The sequence below is a fragment of the Megalobrama amblycephala genome, linkage group LG17 (genome assembly GCF_018812025.1).
Source record: "Megalobrama amblycephala isolate DHTTF-2021 linkage group LG17, ASM1881202v1, whole genome shotgun sequence".
NCBI classification, from domain to species: Eukaryota; Metazoa; Chordata; class Actinopteri; order Cypriniformes; family Xenocyprididae; genus Megalobrama; species Megalobrama amblycephala.
This window is the reverse complement of record NC_063060.1, coordinates 21,408,898-21,431,378: the sequence shown is the minus strand read 5'-3', so window position 1 is coordinate 21,431,378 and position 22,481 is coordinate 21,408,898. Positions and strand designations below refer to the sequence as shown.

General features: G+C 36.8%; 2 protein-coding genes across 2 annotated transcripts; both read right to left on the bottom strand.

Moving 5' to 3' along the window:
• Positions 1 to 518: 518 nt before the first annotated feature.
• Positions 519 to 11,279, bottom strand: LOC125251297 (guanylate-binding protein 1-like). Its single transcript, XM_048164279.1, has 11 exons — positions 10,569 to 11,279; positions 6,569 to 6,786; positions 6,353 to 6,480; positions 6,167 to 6,276; positions 5,879 to 6,075; positions 5,492 to 5,734; positions 3,875 to 4,023; positions 3,465 to 3,596; positions 2,101 to 2,313; positions 1,886 to 1,988; positions 519 to 1,673 (listed from the first exon to the last, which is right to left on the bottom strand). The coding sequence occupies exons 2-11, from the start codon at positions 6,756 to 6,758 to the stop codon at positions 1,282 to 1,284; spliced, it is 1,857 nt and encodes a 618-aa protein (XP_048020236.1). The 5' UTR covers positions 6,759 to 6,786; positions 10,569 to 11,279; the 3' UTR covers positions 519 to 1,281.
• Positions 11,280 to 16,780: 5,501 nt separating this feature from the next.
• On the bottom strand, positions 16,781 to 20,132 carry LOC125251298 (guanylate-binding protein 2-like). Its single transcript, XM_048164280.1, has 8 exons — positions 19,587 to 20,132; positions 19,382 to 19,509; positions 19,199 to 19,308; positions 18,911 to 19,107; positions 18,527 to 18,769; positions 18,029 to 18,177; positions 17,581 to 17,712; positions 16,781 to 17,002 (listed from the first exon to the last, which is right to left on the bottom strand). The coding sequence occupies exons 1-8, from the start codon at positions 19,774 to 19,776 to the stop codon at positions 16,925 to 16,927; spliced, it is 1,227 nt and encodes a 408-aa protein (XP_048020237.1). The 5' UTR covers positions 19,777 to 20,132; the 3' UTR covers positions 16,781 to 16,924.
• Positions 20,133 to 22,481: the final 2,349 nt, after the last annotated feature.

Here is a 22,481-nt window from a genome sequence, read left to right as displayed (position 1 = left end):
TACTCTGTGAGGTAAACAGTCACTCTTTTCATAGCTTTTGCTGGCTCTGAGACACTCACTTGGTATTTCTCCTCCTCTTTGTCTAGCAAATAAATCCCTCATGAACTCATAACTAAATGAAAGCTTAAAATGAAGGCCTTACTTTTGCTATATTTTCACACTTAAAACAATTATTTGGTAATCCTCTTGTACCACTGTCCTCTTTTGTGCTTAGAAAGAAGTCTCGAGACAGTTCTCTCCAAAGTGGTTACATTGTTGTCATCATTAAGTCTGAGAATGATTCAGTGGGCTATATAACACTTTTAATTGTCATGAAATTACTTCTCTTTAAATGTTTTGGTTCAACATACTTACCTGTTGATCAAACATTGCCTTAAAATTACACCAGAAAAAAATATATTTTGTTTCATTTGCTTGGGAAAAGAGGAGAGAAGAAGTGAGTTGTATGAGTGAGTTAGGCAGCCGTTCATGCTGTAATGCAGACACTTCTGATTAAAGAAAGAAACGTGAATCATCACCATTGTAACCCGTGTTTTATTTATGTTATCCACACTGAAGAGACTGGAATGAATACAGCAGAAAATAAGGGTTACACCACCATTAAAGTAAAGTTCTTACAAAGCTACTTGTTAGGAAGTTGCATTTATATTTATAAAAAAATAAAAAAAATTAAAAAAAAAACATTGGCTTGACTGTGTAATGTGAAAAAATAGTCTTTTAGTTTGGCCCACAAATTTGTATAATGATGGTGTGATTCAAATGCGGCCATTTTTAAAAATATATTTATAAAAAATAAATGGAGTGTATAAGTTGTTTACATCAGCTTCTAAGTCTGGAGTCAAATTGACTCCAAAAAATGGGAAAAGGGAGAAAAGGAAAATGTGACAACAGCTTCAAGATGTATGAACCTACAAGTTAAATAATAATATAATAATAATAATAATAATAAAAATAATAATAATTTAATCTGGTTAATTTAATGATTATAATAGATTGTTTGATAAATGCAATGGTTACATCCAAATGCAAACCTCAGGTCTACTAAATACAAGCAAACTTACATGTCATACTACAAAAAACTATGGATTTTCCCATCACCAGCAAAACAGTACATCATTTTTGTGTACAGTACAGTGTAAGAATATGAACTAGGACACTACTCAATAACAAACTAAATCCTAGTAAATAGAAACCTATTGATAATTGTGTTTTATAAGGTATAACTATAAACAAATCAATTTGTAATTTAACAGTGAAGCACTGAAGGGGTATTTATGGTTTTTAGAGTCCTTTCATCAGCACCTTGTATTGGAGGAAGGCAGGAAGGATGTCTGTTATAGCACTGACAACAGGCATCACATAATCCTTCATAAAACCGCCAGAACTTTTCTCTTCCTTTTCTTTTTTAAGATTGTTTATCTCTTCATCCATAAGGTCAGCTTTCTCCCTAAAGCCTTTGTTTAGTAACTCCTCCCGCTCCTTCAGTTTGCTCTCAATGGCTCTGTCCATCTCTTGCTGCTGCTGCTCCATCTCCTGTCTGAACTTCTCCTCCATCTGCCTCATTCGGTCCTCCTGACGCTTTTTTTCTACATGTACCATTCGTTCACTCTCAATACGTTTCTCCTCTTCCTCTTTGCACTTCTGTTTCAGCAGAGCATTCTTCTCCTTCTCCTCTGTCAGTCAAGATAAAAAAAAAAAGAGAGAAATGATGTGAAACATGATGCTAATACTAACCTCCAGAACCTGAACTCCAAGATGCCTTGGAGATGCTCTTGGCTAAGAATTTGGGTTTGGTTTCAATTTCATATGCATTGTTAATTACAAATGCTCCAGGATCAAACAGCCTAATGAACTACAAATATTCATTAGGTTGATAAAGATTTACCTTGAATCTTTCGGTCGTTTTCAGTAAGTTTTGTATCTGTGTAGAGGATGCTGTTTGCTTCAGCTCCTCGCTCATTCAGAAACTCATTCAGCACAGCCTCAGCCTGCACATAAACATATATATTAGTATTAGAGCACTAGAGCATAGGAACTCATAACCCTACGTGTACTGAAAGAACCATTTCATAAAAACACACAGACAGAACGTGTCCTCACCGATACACCTTTGTTGGGTTCTCTGCGGTACTGCTCAACGACGGCGTCTCTGTCTCTGCAGTAGAGTTCATATCCTCCAGACTGACTGTACTCTCCATTCTGCAGCCGTTTATTCATGTCAGAGAACAGATTCTTCAGCAGATCTCTGCACTTTCTCTCTGATGCCATCTCATTCTCTTTCAGCAGGTCTACATAGCATATATCTATGTTTTCCTAAACATACATGCAAATACACACATACATCACATATACACACTGGAAAAGATTGTTATACTCCCATAGTTGAGATATTGATTATTAAAAAATTAGTTCATTTTAAAATTAAAATTACCCCAAGCTTTACTCACCCTCAAGCCATCTTAGGTGTATATGACTTAATTCTTTCTGATGATCACAATCAGAGATATATTAATAATTATCCTGATGCATCCAAGCTTTATAATGGTAGTGAACGGGAAACAATGAGATTAATGCTGAAGAAAGTACATCCATCCATCATAAACAAACTCCACACAGCTCCGGGGAGTTAATAAAGGCCTTCTGAAGTGAAGCAATGCATTTGTGTGAGAAAAATATCCATATTTATAAAGTTATAAAGTAAAATATCTAGCTTCCGCCAGACTGCCTTCCGTATTCAACTTACGAAGAAAGTGTAAAACTCTTGCTGTTCAAAACACTTATGCTACGTCCTACACCTTCCTTATTCAATTTACAAAAAAAGTATAAATGACACCAGATCAGTTATGCTTTTTCCCATAGTTTAACATGGAAGGCGGCCTAGCGGAAGCTAGATATTTTTACTTTATAACTTGTTAAATATGGATATTTTTCTTACACAAATGCATCGCTTTGCTTCAGAAGGCCTTTATTAACCCCCTGGAGCCGTGTGGAGTGTTTATAATGGATGGATGCACTTTCTTGAGCTTCATACTCATTGGTTCCGTTCACTGCCATTATAAAGCTTCAGGATGCGTCAGGATATTTATTAATATAACTGTGATTGTGTTCATCAGAAATTCGGGTAATTTTCATTTTAAAGTTAACTAATCCTTTAAAGAATAAATAACCGTCTGTGCCCCCCCTTCAACTTCCATAAAATAAAAAGACTTTTTCCTGCACGTCACCCCTCCGGTGCAGTCTCTAGCGTCAGTCACTAGTGCGCCTCTTGAGATCAGGGGAGTGAGGTTTTACCTACACAGCTTTCAATAGCTGGCCTCCGTTACAGACACAAGGACAATATTTAAATACTTCAGCTAAATATAATTTTAAACAGTGCATAATGATTCAATTAAGAGGCCTTTGCATATTTAAGAATATAGCTGCATTAATATAAGAGTGCACAAAATTGTGCATGTGAAACTCACCACCAGTTTTGTTAGGTATTCTCCTTTTTCATCTTTAAAGGAGCGTTTCATGAACTCAGCGGTGGCCAGACTGCTGAACTTCTGGTGCTCTGAGGAAATATCATCCACACTTACTGGGAACGTATTCTTCACCTGCAAAGAACAGCATGCTTCGTCAGTAAATGGCTATAACAATTCTTGTACTTAAATTAAAACTGTTTAGTAAATTAAAAAGAATAACTTTGTAAAACAAAAGGCAGAGCTTTATTTATTTACTGAATATTATCATGTTAAATGTATAACACTTTAAACTATTGCCTGCTGTTAAGAGACAGTATATGTATATTTATGTATAATTTCATTTAACATTATACGTATAACAAACCCAAAAAAATTCAAAAACTAAATATATGAAATTTAGTGTGTCTTACCTCTTCCATCCCACTCTGATACACTTTGAAAGCTTCTTGAACAGCTGCCTGGTTCTCTAGATTTGCCAGAGTAACCACTGCATTGTCCAGACAGGGCACCTTCCCACTGCTGATTGTATCCACATAAATCTGCACCAGATTCCCGAGCACTGACAACACACATAAACACATCAATATTACCTTTTTAAATTTAGACCTGGGGCCTGTACCATGATGGTAGATGAACAAACTCAGGGTTATAGGATTAGTTTCGAGTTGACAAAACCAAACCACTCCAATCTGGCTTTGTTGGTACCATGATGCTTATCATCAACTTTCTCTGTCAACTCAGGCTTTGATCCTGAGTTTGTGGAGCGCGTGCACATGAATCCGTAACATCAGTGGCAAACAGCCAATCACATGCCTTGCAACAGAAATAAACTGTGATTCACTTCTCGCGAGAGAGCCAGCGTGATTCAAAACTCTTTCGCTGAAAATGAGGAATTTAAATGCATTTACACTAATGGAAAATACTGTGAAAGAGGACAAATAAAAGCAATGATCTTTCTCTATCAGTGCAAGTGAAAGTTGTGAAGTTAGTTTATATAGTTGATAATATATAGCGATAGAGATTTAACAGGTCACATGCAGTAATTTTTAAAGAGTATATTTACTCCTTATTTAGGCCTATATTACATATGATCTATATATTAATATTCATTGAAACTAAGTGCTTAATAACTACTGTTACACTAAACTTGCGTGTGTGTAATGGATTAATAAAAATATAGATCATATAATTATACAAATCATATAAATTATATTATCATTAAAACCAGACAATTTCATCGTTAAATATTTGTTTTTACTATATAATGACCTTTAATTTGGAGGAAGAGAGACTGGGGGTGTGACTTTATTGTGTTGAGTGTGTCAGTGTCACTTAGCTTACATCTGATTGGTCCAATTTCACTTTGAAATCTCTAACCCAGAATATAACCTGCCCCAGAGCAGGTTAGCCGTGGAGCGCAAGTTACTATGGCGATGAACACCACTAAAAGCCAAGTTACTTTCATGGTACCTAAAACCCAGGATTGGCGCAAACTAATCTAAAACTTACCTGGCTAGCCAGCTAATCCAGCTTCATGGTACAGGCCCCTGGTTTCACAGACAGGGTTTAGATTAAGCCAGGATTAGGCCTTAGTTCAATTAGGACATTAAAGTCACTTAGAAAAAACATTTCATAACTATGTCATCTAAAGTATTCATCTTCTATGTAAGCAGTGCTGACAGAATTTGTTTCTTATCTCTGTTTTGTTCAGTTTTGATTGATTTTTATTTACTCTTATTTTATTTATTTTTTTGTGTTCTTTTGAAAATCTAATAAAAAGTAAGTCACAAAAAAAAAAGAAAAAACATTACTGGTGTACATCTTGAAACAAAACAATGGTATTGACATATTTTAAGACATTTCAGTGCAAGTTACTTTTAGTTGAAACAGCTCAATCATGCATTTTAGTCTGGGACTAGTCTTAAGCCTTGTCTGTGAAACCGGGGAATAAAGGCGTATGGGTCTGAAGTTCACAATCTGAACACTAAAATGTCCCAATAAATTAAATTATTGGGTAAAACACTCACATTTGCCAGTAACTTTGTGTCCTCCTTTCAGTGTTTTCACTAAACTCTTGTCAAAGATGTGGTCACAAAAACGACCTGTGACCTCCAGAAAATCTGGTACAAGGTCCCGTTCTTTCAAGCTTTCTAAGCGTGTCATGTTTTCAGGTGAGGCTGGAGATGGGAACACGAAACAGTTCCGGGATGGGAAATAGGTTCGGATGCATTGACGGGGCAGGTTGTACTCGCTGGTTTTCTTATTTACACCTAAATGAGGTTTTTAGGAGAAAATAACAAGTTTTACCAAAGAAGATTGTGTCAAATTTTTTATGTTGTTGTTAATATTTACTGACTATTTATTTACATTCACATACTAATGCTTGATGTTTACAGTATGTCTGTCTAAAATACCTTTCTTCAGCTGGAGCGCAAACTCAAGGTACTTGTCCTCAGTCACTTTCTTTCCATCAATTTCCAGTTTCAAGGTGAAATCTCTAACCACCCAGATGAATGATGGGAAGAAAATCACATATTTTGAATCGTCCTCTTCCTCTTCTGCTGCTTCTGCCGATCTGATCTTGATCTTCTCAGCGAGCTCACTAACATAGCTGCACCACATTGAGAAACAACAGCATCTTGCAAAATGTATGTTTTTATATTTGAAAAAGGAAGTGGGTTATGTTGCAGGTTAAAGGATACTGCAGATTTTCCACTGCATTGTTATCGATGGTGCCACGGCTGTTGTACACCAGAGTGCTGCTGAGCAGAACAGCCAGACAGAAGATCCAGCCGTCATTCTTAGAGTCTCCCTGAAACACAGTGTCTTTAAAATCAAAGAATCCACCATATAACAATATTAATAAGTCAACAGCTCCTTGTCCTCACCTTGTCCACATCACCGAGTCCCTCTGTGTCCAGCAGCACCAGAGTGTGTCTTGGTTTTCTGGGGTGAGGGACACACCACATCCAGATGCCTTTGGTTTTCGACTCAATAGTGTTACCGAGAGCAAAGCCTGAGACAATTACAGTTTTATTGTTATCATTAGCAAGATGTAGCTAATATTCACACGTTGAGTTGGCATGTCTAGACAGTTCTCTCACCTGACTGTTGTCCTGCCAGGCGGTTCATAAGGTAGGACTTCCCCGTACGGTAGAGTCCCACCACAGACACTACAACCACCGGCTCCTTGATTCTACTCAGGAACTCAATGGCATCCTTACAGACGCAGAGCGATCCGTTCACATTCTCCACCAAACAAATGGGGGAAGGCATTAGTCTGGAATTAGACATGCTGGCTCTCTCTAGCTCTTCCTGTTTGCTAAAAGGGAAAAATAATCATTTGGTTGCTGTAAACAATGTGTAAAAACCTGCAGACACAACATACTTCAAAACAATGAATTCTTTATGGACTCTCAAATATATTGTATAATTTACATTCTGTGTTAGCCATTAAAAACCTCATTTTTATCTTTACAAAAATAGTATGAAATGCTCACTGGCAAGTCATTGTCATTCATTCACCAGAGACCTGTTCTTCTTGCTGATTCTTACCTAGTTAATTCTGTTCTTAAAGCTCACATGCTTTATTATTTCACAAGAATGATTATTTCATTAGAATAGTTTGTTTATTTGCATGATATTTGTGTGATAACATATTGATTAGAAGGGGTAAAGATCAATGACTTAAAGTAGTTTTTCAACACTGTTATGGTACATATAAGAATGTATAATAATAGCACCATATAGGTCGTATTAAAAATAAACATTTGCTCATTAAATATACAGTTAGTTTCGGTTACATACAGTAAATTTACGGTTAGTTCATCCAAAAATGAAAATTATGTCATTAGTTACTCATCCATGTCGTTCTACACCTGCAAGACCTTCATTCGTCTTCGGAACACAAATTCAGATATTTTTGATCAAATCTGATGGCTCAGTGAGGCCTGCAGTGCCAGCAAGATAATTGCCTTTTTTCAATGCCCAGAAAGCTAGTAAAGACACTCACATGAAAAAAATACTATAGTAATTTATAGTTAATACAATAGTGATTTTGAACCATTGAACCAAAGTATTTACTACACTTTGCTAATGAATGCTATGTGTAGTATAAACTATTAACTCATAAACTGAAATCGTGATTTTGCAGAAGATTTTACAAAAGATTTGTAAAGCTTCAAAGCTTCATGAAGCAGTGTTTTGTAATCACCAATCAATAGATATTGTTGAATAAAGTCGTTATTTTTTTTTTTTTTTTGGAGCACAAAAAGTATTCTCGTCACTTTATAACATTAAAGGATTAGTCCACTTTTAAATAAACTTTTCCTGATAATTTACTCACCCCCATGTCATCCAAGATGTCCATGTCTTTCTTTCTTCAGTCGAAAAGAAATTAAAGTTTTTGATGAAAACATTCCAGGATTTTTTTTCCATATAGTGGACTCCAATGGGCACCAAACAGTTGAAGGTCAAAATTAGTTTCACTGCAGCTTCAATTTGTTCTACACGATCCCAGACGAGAAATAATGGTCTTATCTAAAGAAACAATCACTCATTTTCAAAAAAAAAAAAAAATTAGAATTTTATACATTTTAACCAGAAATGCTCATCTTGAGCCGTTTCTCAATATGTGTACTTGTGTTCTTGTGGACTTGTGAAACGTCATCAGTCGCTGTCCAAGTACTGTTCCAATTCAAAGTTTGCATCTAGCCAAGTATAGTTCAAATCCCCGGATGTGTTCTTGATCCACCCATTTTATCGAGGATGCATCAAGAGGTGACTTGTGCAGACTTGAGAAAGCCTGGTATCCCAGAATGCATCTCGCACTAACCAGCAAGCGTCAATAGTAAAGGAGAAAACCCGCATAATTTAAACATATTACTGTTGTTATGTCATGATTTGTAGTTTTAAGAGTTTTTCAGGCGAGAATGTGCTGGTTTAAAGCTCAAATTTGTGGTTTATTGATAAAGATTGCACCTTTCTGACAATTTGATCTGACGTTGTCGGAGTTGTGAGATCCAGGCGATCACCGGACGCTCAGTGCTTACCTCGGCTAGTCCTTCTGACATTTGCTGCTGACTCCGTTTTGGCTGAGGGCAACGTGACGTTTCATAACTTTATATATGGCTATTTAACTTTTGTATCCTATTAAAGCGCTGATTTTGTACGCTTGACTGAATTGTTTGCTTTATTTCTTATTGTATATTCTTACCTTTTATAATGGCTACTATTGATCATTAAAACTGACATTTAACAAATAGAGACAGGGTTGTGTTTTATGTTATAGCCTATTTCATTTCATTACAGTGAAGATAATCAGAGTATGCACAAATAGTATTACATTTAATATTTTTGAAATATATATACGAAAAGAGGCAGGGTTGTTTAATATTTCGTTTTGTTATAAATATATGCAGACATTGCAGATAATCAATCACTCGTTGCTTGAGGCTATTAATATGTTTTTGTTTGTTTTTTAAATAAAACGAAAAGAGGCAGAGTGGTGTTTTATAACAAATTTCATTTTATTGTTGGCTAAAACATACATAAAGAGATAACCGGAGAAGCCAGAGCGAGCTGAGTGACGTTATCAAGTACGCTGCTGTTCCATTTGCAGAATCACCGGACTTGTGTTCTAACGTCCACGGGAGTTCGTTCTCCTGAGTCGAACTTGCCAAGTCCTAACTACCAAGGACGCGAGTCCGAAGTTTGCGAACTTGGTTTTGAGAAACGCCTTTGAACTAGCTCTCTTCTTCTCTGAACTAATTTTTTATATGCAATATGCTATTTCAATAGTATATAACAATTAATTCAAACTTTGACCTGTGGAGGGCAGTAATACACTTAGCAGTGTCTACACTGCCGAAATTCTAATAGAGAAGAAGAAAGCTAGTTCAAGATGAGCATTTCTGGTTAAAATGTATCAAATTTAAAAATATTTTTTGGAAAATGAGTGATGGTTTCTCTAGATAAGACCATTATTTGTCGTCTGGGATCGTGTAGAACAATTTGAAGCTGCAGTGAAACTAATTTTGACCTTCAACTGTTTGGTGCCCATTGAAGTCCACTATATGCAGAAAAATCCTGGAATGCTTTCATCAAAAACGTTAATTTCTTTTCGACTGAAGAAAGAAAGACATAGCCATTTTGGATGACAAGGGGGTGAGTAAATTATCAGGAAAAGTTTATTTAAAAGTGGACTAATCCTTTAAGATTGAAGTTGAACCACTGTAGTCACATGAACTGTTTTAAATATGTCTTTAGTAGCTTTCTGGGCATTGAAAAAAGAAAATGATCTTTCTGGCAATAAAGGCCTCACTGAGCCATCAGATTTTGTCAAAAATATCTTAATTTGTGTTCTGAAGATGAACGAAGGTCCTACGGGTGTGGAACAAGATGAGAGTGAGTAATTAATGACTGAATTTTCATTTTTGGGTGAACTAACCCTTTAAGATTTTTATGACTAGTGGCAACAATTACTGCCACATTCATCTAGCCATTTGACATCATTGCCACATCATAATAGGCATACAATTATATGACAATATTATAATAGTTTATTAATGATAATAATACTGTATATCAGCAATAATACATTAAAACGGGTAAATAGTGTTTTAATTAAAAAAGTATCTACATTTATTAAATCAAGGTCTAAATGCGAGTCAGAATCCACAACGGAATGACATAAACGTCCAGAGATTTGAATGTGGTTCTATTGGTTTTCCGAGCCCTCGTGCGCCCCCTAAAGGAAAGCTTTTTTTTAACAGTTACATGCCGCAGATTTCAAAGCCAATGTTTTTTTTTTTTAAACAGTTCTTCAAATTAACCAGTATATTTTAGATATTCACTTAATTGGAATGTGTAATTCAAGATTAAAAATACATGGCAATAATAATAAAAAAATAAAAATAAAAATCACATTGTAAATAAAATGTGTAACTTGCACAAATAAAAGTCTTGAATGGACACCATGAAAACTGATAATATTAACAGTAACCTAATAAAATATCTGCACTGATCTCTCATAAGAGTTAAGAGTGCAATTACATTTGATTTTGAATATTTTATTTTTAAATAAATAAAAGAAAGTTCACTTACATTACCCTAAATTTATAACGTGTCTTATACTGTATGAAGAGATGAAAGTAACCGATGCTCTCTCTTTCCCTCCGCGTTACTTCTCACTGAACGAACCGCAGGTCTTATTTATCACAGCGGCAGGATTGTTTTTCAGTATCCGCCCAAATCGATTATAGCTGAGTTAAACGGGCGATTTCTGTGAAAACCTTATCCAGTGACCAAACCCAAACGAACCAGCGTTGTTTCACTTTCGTGGCAATGTCACAGATTCCATGAGAAAACACGCCTCGCCTCTGGTGTAAAAGATAAGAGTAGCTATCTTACATGAGGAGCCTGTGAGTTTGCAAGCCTGTTGTAGTTGTTTTGAGAGTTTTTACTTCATCCGGGGGCCTGTACCATGATGGTAGTTGAACAAACTCAGGGTTATAGGATTAGTTTCGAATTGACAAAACCAAACCACTCCAATCTGGCTTTGTTGGTACCATGATGCTTATCATCAACTTTCTCTGTCAACTCAGGCTTTGATCCTGAGTTTGTGGAGCTCGTGCACATGAATGTGTGACATCAGTGGTGAACAGCCAATCACATGCCTTGCAACAGAGAGAAACTCTGATTCACTTCTCGCGAGAGAGCCAGCGTGATTCAAAACTCTTTTGCTGAAGGTTAAGGGAAAACTGAGGGCTTATAAGCATGAACAAAGGTATGGCGGGCCGGAAGGTCCAAAAATATGGCTACCGACTTGTCGCGGGAATTCACTATACAATTGCCAGTAGCCACTGAGTTTACCACTGATAGGCCGGCGGTGCATCTGCATACACACTCTCCTCACGCAGCGAACGACTCACTTTCCTCACGCAGCTGACCACTGACTCTCCTCAGCCGGCGACTCACTTTCCTCACGCAGCGGACGAATCACTTTCCTCACGCAGCCGGCGACTCACTTTCCTCACGCAGCCGGCGAGTCACTTTCCTCACGCAGCGGACGAATCACTTTCCTCACGCAGCCGGCGACTCACTTTCCTCACGCAGCCGGCGAGTCACTTTCTGCAGCCGGCGACTCACTTTCCTCACGCAGCATTAACTCTCCTCACGTTTCTTTTCAAATACTGTGATGGTGCAATAACTAACTACATCTACTGTAAAATTGATCATTTTTGTGTTGTAAATGTAATTTATTCTGAAGCAATATTCCCATCAATGTTCTGTAAACTGTTACTGTTAAGATGTAAACTGTTAATCATCAGATTTGTATATGCCCCCTTAAAGGGATAGGTCAATCAAAAATAAAAATTCTGTCATCATTGACTTACCTTCTAGTTGTTCCGAACCTGTATGAGTTTCTTTCTTCTGTTGAACTAAAAATATATTTTGAATGTCAGTAAACAAACAGCTGACTGTAGCGAGTGACTTTCATAGTAGGAAAAAAAAAATATATGGAAGTCACTGGCTACCATCAACTGTCTGGTTACTGACATTCTTCAAAATATCATCCTTTTTCTTTCTTCTGTTGAACTAAACTCATATAGGTTTGGAACAAACTAGACTGTAAGTCAATGATGACAGAATTATCATTATCATTATTATCATCAATTATCACAGGTTTAACGATCCCTTGAAATTGATTGTCATGGCATTTTTTTTTTTTTACCTTTATAAAAAGGTACTTTTCCCCTAACCTTGGCTATCAGTCTCATGTTAATTAGAATAACTCACTGTAGGGCTTTTACCGTTATTTTTTCCACGGCAGAGGAAACAGAATCTGCATCAGAAGTGGCATTTAGATGCATGTATAAAATTGAATATGAATGTGCAAAACAAGCATGAAAAACACTGTTTAACAACTTTACAATAAAGATCTATAAAGCTTTTGTGGATTTTACAAATTATCTTTAATATACAATATTCTGAAAAAGTGACATTTCCCTTTTTGCAAAGTTCAAATGTTGATAAAATATATAACTTTAACTAAAGATACAACCATCACATTAGACTCAGTGAAACAGTCACTGTTTAGGGGCCCAAGCAGTATAGCTGTTGGTGCCTTGTTTAAAATGTTATTTGTAGTGAATGCTCTTTTGAATGGTGTTATCAAATAAGGAATCTGTTGTAAGCTGATTAAAAAAAAAAACAAAAAAAAAAAAAACATGAAAGTAGCGTATACCATAAACTAATGTGATGTTTACAAAAACAATGCAAATTTGAAATGTCAAAAATCTGCAGAACCAGTGTTTAAGCATGACAGCTGCAAATCAAAAATTTATCTTTAGTTAAAGTTATATATTTTATCAACATCTGAACTTTGCAAAAAGGGAAATGTCACTTTTTCAGAATATTGTATATATTGTATAAAGATAATTTGTAAAATCCACAAAAGCTTTATAGATCTTTATTGTAAAGTTGTTAAACTGTTTTTCATGCTTGTTTTGCACATTCATATTCAATTTTATACATGCATCTAAATGCCACTTCTGATGCAGATTCTGTTTCCTCTGCCGTGGAAAAAATAACGGTAAAAGCCCTACAGTGAGTTATTCTAATTAACATGAGACTGATAGCCAAGGTTAGGGGAAAAGTACCTTTTTAAAAAGGTAAAAAAAAAAAAAAATGCCATGACAATCAATTTCAAGGGATCGTTAAACCTGTGATAATTGATGATAATAATGATAATGATAATTCTGTCATCATTGACTTACAGTCTAGTTTGTTCCAAACCTATATGAGTTTAGTTCAACAGAAGAAAGAAAAAGGATGATATTTTGAAGAATGTCAGTAACCAGACAGTTGATGGTAGCCAGTGACTTCCATTTTTTTTTCCTACTATGAAAGTCACTCTCTACAGTCAGCTGTTTGTTTACTGACATTCAAAATATATTTTTAGTTCAACAGAAGAAAGAAACTCATACAGGTTCGGAACAACTAGAAGGTAAGTCAATGATGACAGAATTTTTATTTTTGATTGACCTATCCCTTTAAGGGGGCATATACAAATCTGATGATTAACAGTTTACATCTTAACAGTAACAGTTTACAGAACACTGATGGGAATATTGCTTCAGAATAAATTACATTTACAACACAAAAATGATCAATTTTACAGTAGATGTAGTTAGTTATTGCACCATCACAGTATTTGAAAAGAAACGTGAGGAGAGTTAATGCTGCGTGAGGAAAGTGAGTCGCCGGCTGCAGAAAGTGACTCGCCGGCTGCGGAAAGTGACTCGCCGGCTGCGGAAAGTGACTCGCCGGCTGCGGAAAGTGACTCGCCGGCTGCGTGAGGAAAGTGAGTCGTCGGCTGCGTGAGGAAAGTGATTCGTCCGCTGCGTGAGGAAAGTGAGTCGCCGGCTGCGTGAGGAAAGTGATTCGTCCGCTGCGTGAGGAAAGTGAGTCGCCGGCTGAGGAGAGTCAGTGGTCAGCTGTGTGAGGAAAGTGAGTCGTTCGCTGCGTGAGGAGAGTGAGTCGCCAGCTGAGGAGAGTCAGTGGTCAGCTGTGTGAGGAAAGTGAGTCGTTCGCTGCGTGAGGAGAGTGTGTATGCAGATGCACCGCCGCCCTATCAGTGGTAAACTCAGTGGCTACTGGCAATTGTATAGTGAATTCCCGCGACAAGTCGGTAGCCATATTTTTGGACCTTCCGGCCCGCCATACAAAGGGACCTAATAAGATAATTAATGAGACAACAGGTGAACAGAATGATTAATCAAACAGACTGAGAAACTAGGTCCAACAGGGAAGAACCAAAAACAATGAAGACAGCATACATGTTAATATAATACAATATAATGTAGCCATTATGCCAATAAAAAAAAATAAAAAGTGTTTAAATTTATAGTAAATTTATTAATGTTACAGCTTGGTTGTATGTATATGCACAAAGAGGAAGATAAAGGGTAGAACAAACTGGCAGACACAAGACACAACCACACATAGAACCATACCGGACAAAGATTAACTGAAAACACAAGACTATAATACACTGACAAAGGAGGTTTGTAATGGAACACAGCTGATAGTGATGATGAAAGTGATCAGTAACTATGGTGACAAACTAGTGGTGGGAAAATGGTGCAAAACTGGAATCCAAACAGGGTGAAATTGTGACAATTAATAATCTCCTTTTATAACTATCCCATGTTGCTAAAGTCATACAGGTTTGTTTATGCATTACACATGTGAGCTTGTGAATCAGTATATGGTGTACATGAATCCGGGCGGATTGTAAGAACAGTAAAAGACACCGGATCACACATTGGGATGCAGATGACTCTATTTCTGGCGACAACACAATGTCATTATTTTATAACTCAACTACTGGTATTCATGAACAGCAGCATTTTCTTGTTACATAAATGTGCAACAATTCAGGGATAAAAATGTTAGTTAGATTATGTTAACCCTTTCGCACGTAAGTTTCAAATATTCTGGCTGACCCCCCAGCGTGAGTTTTTTGAAGCGACCGTTATTTAGAACGTATCACTTTATGGTTTCCATGGTGACGCGTCATTGCTTGTTATGTGACACACTGCAGCACTGTATGAATGACAATGTGCTTTCATTTAATTTTTCCTTTGTTATTCAAAATATTCACAAATTTGTTGACTATAGCATGAAATATCTAATATTCCGATTGACAAATATGTGCAAGTGGATGTGTTTTGCTGTTTAAACACCTTTATAAGGATCATGCTAGTTGAGCCATATGCGCGATGGGCGCCGCCATGTTAGTTTGCGCCGCACAGAGAATCGGATCTGTTGGATTTACAACCCATGAATTTATCCACTTCTCCCGAAATACATGAAAGTAAGTGAGTCGGTGAACTGGGGAAGAATAGAGTAAGCTTTAAAGTTACTTTCACAATGTGTATCTGATATGAATAAAACGTGTCGTCTAATTATAATTGAAAGGGTTGTTATTTCCGCTTCTATAGACATCATTGTGTATTTTACAAACTCTAAATATATTGTTTTGCTAGTACTCATGTGTATTTAAATGTCTGAAACCTACAATAAACATTATTTGGTTGAAAACACTGCATATATGTAATATATGAAAAGCGCTGCGCGCGTCCATCTCTGGTTTAGCGCCAGCCAAAGCGCGCACGCACATTTGAATTTGGCAGTTGATCACGCGATGCGCTGAACGTTTTAATCACACCGGTGTGATCGTACGCTCCTGGGGCCAGACAAGACTGATCACACCGGTGTGATCGTACGTGTTAAAGGGTTAATTACCTGTCTAGTGATTTATGTTTATGTAGAAATATAATAACATAATGGTTTGTATTGAAAAAAAACAAACAAACAAACATCTATCTCATGTCGTTATGTGTTGGCTCATGTGATCAAAGTTTCACTCTTCAGAACGTCCGTTAAGGGAACATAGTGAGCATTGTTGCTCCCTGATTTTCATGGTGCATTGTGGGACTTTTTAGGAAGTGAATATTTCAGTGCACTGGAAAGATTCTGTGACTGAGACAGCCCTTAAAATGGCTGACTCCCTGATCAGTGCTGACTACTGAACTTGGGAGCTGATTGAGGCCCACTCATTATAATGTCCACACTAGTTAATATGGTCAACATATTAATATTAATGTTGACTGGATTATTTAATTTAGCCAGACCAACTTGTATACATTGTCATCAAGCCACCAGTCTTGCCTTTAGTTGTCTACATTAATAAATAATTTCTTCCACTGCAGGAAATGACTCTAGCCCAGAAGGAACTTTCCCATTCAGGAATAAAGTTGGTATTAAGGATTTTGACGCTTAAAATTCTACAGTCTACAGTTTTTATATTATATATACACAAACAGCATGTGAAATGAAGGTCTACTAAATACAGGCAAACTTGTGTCTAACTACATGCTTAAATATTACTTTTCCAATCACCAGCAACACAGTAGCCTACATAATATTTGTGTACAGTATACTGTAAGAATGAGAATTAGGACATTACTCAGTAATAAGCTAAATATGATCTTATTAAATAAGAACCTACAGATGATTGTGTTTCATAAGCTATAATAACAGTGATTTGCACGAAAGGGTTATTTATTATTTTTTGAGTCCTTTCATCAGCACCTTGTATTGGAGGATGGTAGGAAGGATGTCTGAAACAGCTCCAACAATAGGCATCACATATTCCTTCATTAAACCACCAGAACTTTTCTCTTTCTCTTCCTTTTCTTTTTTAAGATTGTTTATCTCTTCATTCAGAAGATCAGCTTTCTCTCTAAAGCCTTTGTTTAGCAACTCCTCCCGCTCCTTCAGTTTGCTCTCAATGGCTCTGTCCATCTCCTGCTGCTGCTGCTCCATCTCCTGTCTGAACTTCTCCTTCATCTGCCTCATTTGATCCTCTAGCCGCTCTTTTTCTGCCACCCTCATCCGTTCACTCTCAATCTGTTTCTCCTTTTCCTCTTTGCACTTCTGCTCCAGCAGAGCATTCTTCTCCTTCTCCTCTGTCAGTCAAGATAAAAAAAAGAGAGAAATGATGTGAAACATGATGCTAATACTAAACCTCCAGAATCTGAACTCCTCCTAAGAAGAGTAAGAATTTGAAAAAATGCATATGAAATGGAAACCAAACTCAATACCAAATGCTCCAGGATAAAACAGCCTAATGAATTACAAATATTCATGAGGTTGATAAAGATTTACCTTGAATCTTTCTGTCATTTTCAGTGGATCAATGAACTTCTTTCATACTGCACCCCTGAGAAAATCCTTTTCAATGTTAGGAAATCTCTGAGGACTTTTGAAAAAATCTGGGGCTCCTTTCTGGAACATTTACCTTCTCTTACTGCAAACTAATTGTAATGTCATCTGTTGCGCTTTTTTTTTTTTTTTTTTTTTTTTTTGTATAAGAAAAATGAAGGTTGTAATGTTATGTGTATATGTATTTTTTTCATGCATTATAAAGGAAAATAAAACCATTAAAAAAAAATAAAATAATGCATAATGATTCAGTTAAGAGGCTTTTGCATATTTAAGAATATAGCTGCATAAGAGTGCACATAATTGTGCATGTGAAACTCACCACCAGTTTTGTTAGGTATTCTCCTTTTTCATCTTTAAAGGAGCGTTTCATGAACTCAGCGGTGGCCAGACTGCTGAACTTCTGGTGCTCTGAGGAAATATCATCCACACTTACTGGGAACTTGTTCTTCACCTGCAAAGAACAGCATGCTTCGTCACTGAATGGAGGTAACAATTAAAGTACCCAAATTAAAATTAAAAAAGAAAAAAGAAAAAAAGAATAACTGTGAATTGGATACATACAGAGCTTTATTTATTTACAAAATATTATCATGTTAAATGGATGCTTGATGCATGATGTTTTAAACTGTTGCCTGATGTAAGTGACCTGTATGTATAATTTAACATTATATTAATCAAATCATTATATTAACAGGCAGCTTTAGATAAGTAAAGTCCAGTTTGCTGTAACAGCACTGACTAAATATATGAAATTGAGTATGTCTTACCTCTTCCATCCCACTCTGATACACTTTGAAAGCTTCTTGAACAGCTGCCTGGTTCTCTAGATTTGCCAGAGTAACCACTGCATTGTCCAGACAGGGCACCTTCCCACTGCTGATTGTATCCACATAAATCTGCACCAGATTCCCGAGCACTGACAACACACACAAATACATCAATATTACCTTTTTAAATTTAGATCTGGTTTCACAGACAGGGTTTAGATTAAGCCAGGATTAGTCCTTAGTTCAATTAGGACAGTAAAGTTGCTTTTATAAACATGCCTTAGAAAAAACATTACTGGTGTGCCAGTACTGACATATTTTAAGACATGTCAGTACAAAGTTGCTTTTAGTTAAAACAGTTCAATCATGCATTTTAGTCTGGGACTAGGCTTAAGCCTTGTCTGTGAAACCAGGGGATAAAAAGGCGTATGGGTCTGAAGTTCACACTCTGAACACTAAAATGTCCCAATAAATTAAATTATTGGGTAAAACACTCACATTTGCCAGTAACTTTGTGTCCTCCTTTCAGTGTTTTCACTAAACTCTTGTCAAAGATGTGGTCACAAAAACGATCTGTGACCTCCAGAAAATCTGGTACAAGGTCCCATTCTTGCAAGCTTTCTAAGCGTGTCATGTTTTCAGGTGAGGCTGGAGATGGGAACACGAAACAGTTCCGGGATGGGAAATAGGTTCGGATGCATTGACGGGGCAGGTTGTAGTCACTGATTTTCTTATTTACACCTAAATGAGGTTTTTAGGAGAAAATTGCAAGTTTTACCAAAGAAGATTGTGTCAACATTTTTTTGTTGTTGTTAATATTTACTGACTATTAATTTACATTCACACACTGGTGTGAATGTACAGTATGTCTATCTAAAATACCTTTCTTCAGCTGGAGGGCAAACTCAAGGTACTCGTCCTCAGTCACTTTCTTTCCATCAATTACCAGTTCCAAGGTGAAATCTCTAACCACCCAGATGAATGATGGGAAGAAAATCACATATTTTGAATCTTCCTCTTCCTCTTCTGCTGCTTCTACCGATTCAATCTTGATCTTCTCAGCGAGCTCACTAACATAGCTGCAGCACATTGAGAAATAACATCATCTTACAAAGTGTATGTTTGTAAATTTGAAAAAGGAAGTGGGTTACGTTGCAGGTTAAAGGATACTGCAGCTTCTCCACTGCATTGTTATCGATGGTGCCGCGGCTGTTGTACACCAGAGTGCTGCTGAGCAGAACAGCCAGACAGAAGATCCAGCCGTCATTCTTAGAGTCTCCCTGAAACACAGTGTCTTTAAAATCACAGAATCCACCATATAACAATATTAAGTCAACAGCTCCTTGTCCCCACCTTCTCCACATCACCGAGTCCCTCTGTGTCCAGCAGCACCAGAGTGTGTCCTTCTTTATAGGGGTGAGGGACACACCACATCCAGATACCTTTGGTTTTCGACTCAGTAGTGTTACCGAGAGCAAAGCCTGAGACAATTACAGTTTTTAGAATGATGTAGCTAATATTCACACATTAAGTTGGCATGTCTAGACAGTTCTCTCACCTGACTGTTGTCCTGCCAAGCGGTTTATAAGGTAGGACTTCCCCGTACGGTAGAGTCCCACCACAGACACTACAACCACCGGCTCCTTGATCCTACTCAGGAACTCAATGGCATCCTTACAGACGCAGAGCGATCCGCTCACATTCTCCACCAAACAAATGGGGGAAGGCATTAGTCTGGAATTAGACATGCTGGCTCTCTCTAGCTCTTCCTGTTTGCTAAAGGGGGAAAATAATAATTTGGTTGCTGTAAACCATGTTTAAAAACCTGCAGATGCAACATACTTCAAAACAATTAATTCTTCATGGACTCTCAAAATATATTGTACCATTTACATTCTTTGTTAATTAGCCATTAAAAACCTCATTTTTATCTCTACAAAAATAGTATGAAATGCTCACTGGCAAGTCATTGTCATTCATTCACCAGAGACCTGTTCATCTTGCTGATTCTTACCTAGTTAATTCTGTTCTTAAAACTCACATGCTTTATTATTTCACAAGATTTATGATTTCATTACAATAGTTCATTTATTTGCATGATATTTGTATGATAACATATTGATTAGAAGGGGTAAAGATCAATGACATGCAGTATTGGGGAGGCTCCAGGAATGAGATTGGGAACCCCTGACTTGGATTATTTGTATATGAATAATATATATAATAATGTATGTATGTATGTTTGAAAGTATAATTATAGCACCATATACAGTTGTAAGAAAAAGTAAGTGAACCACTTGCAGAATCTGTGAAAATGTCAATAATTTTAATACAATAAGAGAGATCATACAAAATGCATGTTATGTTTTATTTAGTACTGCCCCGAGTAAGATATTTTACATAAAAGATGTTTGCATTTAGTTCACAAGACAAAAAAAATAGCTGAATTTATTAAAATGATCCTGTTCAAAAGTATGTGAACCATTGATTCTTAATACTGTGTGTGGTTACCTGATGATCTACGACTGTTTTTTTGTTTTGTGATGGTTGTTCATGAGTCCCTTGTTTGTCCTGAGCAGTTAAACTGAGCTCTGTTCTTCAGAAAAATCCTCCAGGTCCAGCAGATTCTTCAGTTTTCAAGCATTTTTTGAATATTTGAACCCTTTCCAGCAGTATGATTTTGAGATTCATCTTTTCACACTGAGGACAACTGAGGGACTCAAACACAACTATTAAAAAAGGTTCAAATATTCACTGATGCTCCAGAAGGAAACACGATGCATTAAGAGCCGGGATGAAAAATATGCCAATTTGCAGAAAATGCTTTAAAACTGAAGAATCTGCAGGAGCTGGAGGATTTTTATGAAGAACAGAGCTCAGTTTAACTGCTCAGGACAAACAAGAGACTCATGAACCACCATCACAAAACAAAAAAACAGTCGTGGATCATCAGGTAACCACATTGAGAACCAAAGGTTCACATACTTCTGAATGGGGTTATTTTAATAAATTCAGCTATTGTTTTGTCTTGTGAACTAAATGTAAAAATCTATTATGCAAAATATCTTACTCAGGACAGTACTAAATAAAAAATAACATGCATTTTGTATGATCTCTCTTATTTTACTAAAATTATTCACATTTTCACAGATTCTGCAAGTGGTTCACATACTTTTTCTTGCAACTGTAGGTCTTATTAAATCACGAAATAAATTTTGCTCGTTAAATACATATTTGATTATATGCAGTTGCAATCGTACATGGCTTATTGAAATTTAAGACTTTTATGACTAGTGGCAACAATTACTGCCCACATTCATCTAGCCCTCTTGTTTTTTAGGGCCCAAGCGAAAATTCGCGCAGGGCCCTCTTGTTCTTCTAAGGATTATTATTATTTTTTTTTTTTTTTTTTTTTTTTTTTTTTTTTTTCCGTCTTCCGGGGCTTTTTGGGGGCCTTAACATGCTCAAAAACTCTTGAAAATTGGCACACACATTGGAATCCGCGGCCATTAGGACGCCGGAGAGGCTGGTACCCGGGCGTGGCAGGGGGGCTCGACAGCGCCCCCTTGAAAAAAGTCTGAAAATTTGGTCCATATATTAAACACGCTTGCACGTATTAGTATGAAACTCAGTACACATATAGACCTCATCGGGCCGAACAACTTTCGTGCTCTAAGTTAAACACCACGCCAACAGGAAGTCAGCTATTAAGGGTTGTTTGAAAAACGCATGCTCTGGAATTTGATATACTCTCCTAGACGATTAATCCGATCGCCACCAAACTCGGTCAGCATGAAGTCAAGACACTGATGATTAAAAATTGCCAGGGGATTTTTGATATCTCGAACGGTTTGGCCGTGGCGAGGCAACGAATTTATGGCGAGAAAAAGGAAACAGGAAATGTGTTATAACGTCTGCATACATATATTGATCTTTATGAAACTTCACGAGTGTGTTCGTTATAGGAGTCTGATCACATGGATGTGACTATTGTGAGTCAAAGTTATAGCGCCACCAACTGGCAGCAGGAAGTGTATCACTTTTTGAAATGTTTTGAGATCACCCTCTTATTTTTACCTGATTTGCTTCAAACTTCATCAGTGTAATGTCAATACACAGCAGATGTAGACCTATGACAGGATTTTTGATATTTGAAATATTGTTGCCATGGCAACAGGTCAAACGTAATAATATTCTTGAGTGTTTTTGAGGCTCTTAACATGCTTCAAATTGCATGAAACTCGACACACACATCAATATTGTCAACCAGTAGACATGGACAAAGCCATAGAAATGGGCGTGGTGGAGGGGCTCAGTAGCGCCACTTTGACAAAAGTGGGGGTTAGTTTTTTCCTACAATCACCAAACTCGGTACACATATTGTTCTCATCAAGCCGGACAATTTTCTAATTTACATTCATTAGCTCCGACCAACAGGAAGTCAGCTATTTTG